Here is a 6,136-nt window from a genome sequence, read left to right as displayed (position 1 = left end):
ATTATTCCAAAAAGAGAATGGCTCCAACAGAGGAAAAATTTAAAAAGCCCTTAAGGATCTTCGACAAGGATTTATTGGCCAAGTGTTTCACCGGGTGCGCTATCTTATTTTTTCAAAGAAAAATGATTTCTTACGTTTTGTATCGCCCCGCCTGAATAAAGTCACCATTGAAAAACCCTTGCGAATAGATGACTTATTTGACAATTTGGGTCCCCAATGTTTTAAACCGATTACCTTTTTAAAGGGTTTAAAGGGAAAAGGGATTTTCAAAACCGCTTTCTCCCGTTATAGCCATTTTGAATTTCTTGTTATGTCATTTGAGTAGATAAATGTGTCAGCTGCTCTCATGGATCTTATAAATAGGGTCTTCAAGCCTTATCTCGATTTATTCGCCATTGTCTTCATTGATGATATTTTGGTGTATTCCCGTAGTGAGGGCGATGTGTTGAACGTCTCGCTTAATAGTGTTGCGGGACTATTTAAAGATAGCGACACTTTTTGCAAAATTCTCAAAGAGGTGTTAGTTTTGGCTTAAGTCGGTGGCGTTCTTAGGCCATGTGATCTCGGGTAAAGGTGTTAAAGTTGATTCTCGGAAGATTGATATCGTAAGGGTTGGCTAGGACCCACGTGGTTTCTAATATAAGAAGTTTCTTGGGTTTGGCAGGCTACCATAGACGTTTCGTAGAAGGATTTTCCGCTATTTCTGCTCCATTGACTAAGTTGACTCAGAAAAAGGTTAAGTTTCAATGGTTAGATGCTTGTGAGCGAAGCTTTGAAAAGTTGAAGAAAGAGATTGACTTCTGATCCAATTTTGACGCTGCCAGAAGGAACCGAAGGGTTCGTAGTTTATTGTGATGCATCGGGAATTGGTCTCCAGTGTTTCTTAATGTCGCATGGTAAGGTTGTAGCTTATACATCCCGTCAGCTCAAGGCTCATGAGAAGAATTACCCAACTCATAAATTAGAGTTGATAGCTGTGGTTTTTGCACTTAAGATATGGTGTCATTATTTGTATGGAGTGCGTGTTGATATTTTCACGGATCATAAAAGCCTCTCTCTATCTTCAAGCAAGGAGGGCGAATCTTGGGCGGAGATGGCTCGGGTATCGCTTAAGGATTATGATGTGGATATTCTCTATCATCCGGGTAAAGCGAATGTTGTAGCCGATGCTCTTAGTCGGGGTTCCATGGGGAGCTTAGCCCACGTTGATGCAGATAAGAGAGTTATGACCAAGGAAGTTCACTGTTTGGCCAGTCTTGGAGTTTGACTTTTGGACTCGAGGAGGGCGGCCGTGGTTGTTCGATATAGCTCTTTCCTCCGCAGTGGTTGAAGTCAAAGAGAAACGGTTTAGTGATCCCTACTTTTTGCGAGAGAGGGATTCACAAACACGAACGGCGAGCTTTTGAACAAGGGGAAGATGATGGTACCTTGAGGTACTGAAGCACATTATGTGTTCCGGGTGTAGATGGGCTCGGAAGGCGAATCATGTCAGAAGCTCACAACTCCAGGTATTCCATTCACCCAGGTTCCACTAAGATGTACCATGATCTTAAGGAGATTTATTGGTGGAATGATATGAAGAAGAATGCAACAGATTTTGTGGCTAGGTGTCCGAATTGTCAGCAAGTGAAAGTCGAACACCAGAGGCCTGGTGGCTTAGCTTAGAAAATTGATATTCCTATTTGGAAATGGGAAATGATCAATATGGACTTTGTATCAGGTTTGGCAACAATCCTTTCATGAAGAAAGTAAGGCTGATAATTTTGTCATTTTCTAAAGTAAGGGTACACATGCATGACACCTCAGAAGAATCTCACATTGGAATAAGAGAATAACTAAATTGAAGAGTTTTGTAAGATATATACGAGTTTAAATGCATGATAAGTGTATTTTTGGACTCGATGATAGCGTAGCTCGAGTGACAAATCCCTAAGGTTTGTTGAGCCAAAGAGGACAATATATGTCATGGGTTTGAGCTGTTACATTATATTTCCTTAATGAGAAGCTTTTATAGCCGCAAAATGCTATGGCTGTTTAAGATCACAAATTTTAAAACCTTTATGACCGCACATATATCATGACATACTTAAGATCACAATTTAAAAAAAAAAAAAAATTAATTAATAAACTACATGCCAAATCAAATTATGCTGAAGAAGTAAGAATTACTATGGCTCCTTGACTTCATTCTCATAACTAAGGGTATGGAAAATGTGGAATGCCAATGCCACTTGTGGAACTTATTTCCCTACTTTCCCTATGAAAATCATTTTCATTATTTTTAAGAAACTTATTTTGCTAGAGAAAATATTTTTCAAAATTTTTGACCAAATTAGTTATCTTACCTCCATTAGTGGCTATTATATAGCTCTAATCTTTTACATCATAGCTATTTTTTGGCAAGGCGCATTTACCTCATCTTAATCTTGTATCAAGGATGTAGGTATGCCTATCCTTCTTTTTTAAGTACTCCCTCCGTCCATTTTAAGTGTTTCATTTGATTGGGCACGAATTTAAGAATAAAGAGAGACTTTTGAAACTTTTGATTTTAAATTAAAGATGTGTGTAGTCTTTTAAATCTTGTGATCTTAATCTTGCCATGTAGGGTGTTTGAATTGGAAAAATTACTAAATATAGGTAAGTGATGAGCATTGAGGAAAAATTAAAAAGTGTTCAGAAAAAGTTAAAAAGGTACTTAATATAAAATACAATAATTTATGAGCTATATTCTTGACATGAAATCACGTGGTCCCTAAATATTGCTTTTATGTAATTGTATTTTCCATCTTACTCTCACCAAATTCTTCTTCTCTCCCAATCCCAAATGGTCACCTCTTTTCCCTATTTTATGCTAATAAACTAGTGCTTATTGAAGAATCCTTAATCTCATACAACCCAACACAACTACATTCACAATATAGTCATTAAAGAATCTTGTTTAGGGGAAGATTATTCTCTCAATAGATTTTATACTTTTTATATTAGTTTTTTTTTTTTTTTTTTTGATATGTACTTTTCTGCCCATTATTATATTAGTATGCCTTTTTAGTATAATTTTTTTATTGTCTGATTTATTGTCATTTAAGGTTTGCAATTTTTAGCTTTCGCATGACGCCATGTTATTTCGATTCCAACAATAATAAGGGTCATATAAACTCACCTAAAAATCTTCCTTTGAGCCAAAGTAAGCTACAACGCAATTCGATCACGTCAAAATATTACGTTCTACAGTAACATTATCATACAACATCAATTAACTTCAGGTTAGAAGTCCCAAAACCTCCATTATTGTTCTTAACCTACCTTTTATCTCTTGACTGATGACAATACTTAGTTTAATGGACCTATTAAAGTAATTTGAATCATTACGAACTTGAACAAAATTTCACACGTCAGTATTTATCTTTTTCTCATTCAAGAATTCTAACTTTATAAACTTTTGACTTTTAGGTTCTTATATTCCAAATATATGTCTATTCATGTTCTTTATTAGTATAAAAAGAGTAAATGATTTCGTACTGGAAAGTGAATCGCGTCCATTGATAAGCCATTATTGGTTGTACGAAACTCTGCCATTTGGCAACAATCCATTCATGAAGAAAGCAAGGCTGATAATTTTGTCATTTTCTAAGGTAGGGGCACCCATGCGTGACACCTCAGAAGAATCTCACATTAGGATAAGAGAATAATTAAACTGAAGAGTTTTATAAGACATACGAGTCTAAATGCATGATAAGTGCATTTTCGGATTCGATGATTGTGTAACTTAAGTGACAAATCCGCGGTTTATTGAACCAAAGTGAACAATATATGTCATGGATTTGAGTTGTTACATTTATATTAGCTTAATTAGAAGCTTTTATAGCCGCAAAATGCTATGACATGTTTAAGATCACAAATTTTTCTTTATGACCGCATATATATCATGACATACTTAAAATCACAATTTTTTTTTTAAAAATTAATTAATAAACTATATGCCAAATCAAATTAAGCTAAACAAAGTAACAATTACTATGGCTCATTATTGGCTTCATTCTCATAACTAAGGGTATGGAATCCTTTTTGTTTACAATAATCTTAAAAGTAAGATAAAACGAATTTAATGTATTAATTAGTTTTTTGGGAGAAAAAACTAGTTCATATAGTTGATGACCATGATTATTAAAGGTTGTGATGGAGTGGTAAGTACTCTTTATTCCTTAATCAGAGGTTTCGGGTTCTTTGATTGAGAGCACTTTACTCTCTAAAGTGAGACTTCTGGACACAAATCGAATTTGCTCAGCTCCAAAACGAATATCGAGTATGCCGGGTGAGAAGATAAAAAAAAATTGATATGCATGAGGAAAAAGTTTTTTGGGTTATATCTGTATATCTCCAAACATCAAAATTACCTACAACTACGGTGCAATAATAATTTGCTCCACACATTTATTGGCCCACTAAATTTATCTATTCTTTGTTTTTTTTCTTTTTCTTTCAATAGATAAGTAAAACCTTATCTACTCTTATTTCACCGCCTATAAATACCTCTATTGTGTTAGTGTTTATTCACAACTCATAATAGAAATATTTCTTATTATTAATATTTTCTATCTCTTCCACTCATCCAAAGAGACTATGGCTAAGGGGTGTCAAGTGGGCCGGGCCGGGCCGGGCCATATAAATGGGAGTCACATGGGGGCGGGCGGGCGGCCCGTTATAGTTAGTTGGTGGTGGTTGGAGGAGGAAAGGGGTGTCGGCCCTCTGCAGGTAGGGGTACGTAGTGGGCTAAGTGGGGCGGAGCCTTTTTTTTTTTTTTTTGAAAAGTTCTAATACAAAAATAGACATTTACATTTACTACTAATAATAAAATTAACATTTACAACTAATGATAAAATTGCTAAATTAAAAAAGTTTAGTCGTCGTCAAATTCAAAAAGCTAGCTAGGTAAATTTAAAAAACTAGTCGTTGCTAATTTTATTTGAACATAAATTTATGAATAACTGCACTTTGGTCATATTTTCAAAACTATAAATACCCCCTCCATTCTTCTTCATTTTCACACAATTCTTCCACAATTCTCTCTTTATCTAAATTTCTTATTCAACTAGTGTACATTACTTCACCTTCACCTTCTCATAGAGTTCGAAGATCAACTTCAAGTGCGGTGTGGATGCATTTTGAAAGTAAAACGGTGAACGTGTTAAATGTCAATATTGTGGTGACATATATCTCCACAAGTGCGAAGCGTCGGGTATTAGCCTATTAGAGGGGGGGGTTGGAGGGGGTGCGAGTGTGTGAGCGTAGACACTTGTGAAAAGGCATGACATTGAATCGAATGATTTATCAAAGGTATATTTGTCGAGATGCGCACTATCACAATCTAATATATACTATATACCGAAATGTATCAAAGGTATATTTACGAGAAAACAAGATTGTCTAGCTTTAAAATACAATTTTTAAAAGAAAACTAAAGTGCTCCCAGAAAAGAGACTCCTAATTTATCGGGATACAATGTTTTTAAAATACTTATTATTAGTAATAAACGTAGCACATATCTTGTTTTTATTTTTTTATTTTTTTTATTTTGAAGGGTCGTTCTGTCACGCTCTATGGCCATCTTGGCCATCGGTGGCCTCAAGAATGGTCGTCCACCTTGTCCCGCCCAAATTTCCTCCCCTCCACACTTTCCAGCTCTGCCCCCCTTACACCTCTTAGTGGGTCCGGCCGGTGCCTCGGCGGGCCGGGTTTATCGCCCGGTTCGGCCTGGCTCCACGCGCTGACAAAGTTAACTATGGCTCGCTCCGTTTGCTTCATGGCATTTCTGGTCTTGGCAATGATGCTCCTTGTTGCCTATGGTTTGTCTCCATCTATTCCTCTAAATTAAATCCTGATACAAATAATAAAAAATAATCCGTAATATTACTTTATTTCAATGGTTTCTTGTATTGGCTTTGAGGAATTAATCATGACGAAACTTGTATGTATTCCTCGAAAGAGTATCCAATAGTAATATTTCTTTAAGGACATTAAATTTATTCAAGGCCCAAAAGTTCTCTAGATAAGGATTGGTGGCTTTGAAATATCCCGAAAAACTTGTTTATTGTATTCTCAAATGGCACGCAAGCAATCACTACATAAAAGAGTTGGA

The 6,136-nt window shown here is 35.8% G+C and overlaps 1 protein-coding gene across 1 annotated transcript in view; it reads right to left on the bottom strand.

The window, feature by feature from the left end:
- Positions 1-6,096: 6,096 nt before the first annotated feature.
- The window catches only part of LOC132039212 (tetraspanin-8-like), a 3,447-nt gene continuing 3,407 nt past the window's right edge, over positions 6,097-6,136 (bottom strand). Inside the window, exon 3 of the mRNA XM_059429746.1 lies at positions 6,097-6,118. Within this exon, the coding sequence (XP_059285729.1) occupies positions 6,097-6,118 (22 nt within the window). The remainder of the gene's footprint in view (positions 6,119-6,136) is intronic.

This window comes from Lycium ferocissimum, chromosome 12 (genome assembly GCF_029784015.1).
Source record: "Lycium ferocissimum isolate CSIRO_LF1 chromosome 12, AGI_CSIRO_Lferr_CH_V1, whole genome shotgun sequence".
NCBI lineage: Eukaryota > Viridiplantae > Streptophyta > Magnoliopsida > Solanales > Solanaceae > Lycium > Lycium ferocissimum.
Note: the sequence above shows the minus strand (reverse complement) of the source record. Positions and strands in the feature narration are given on the sequence as shown.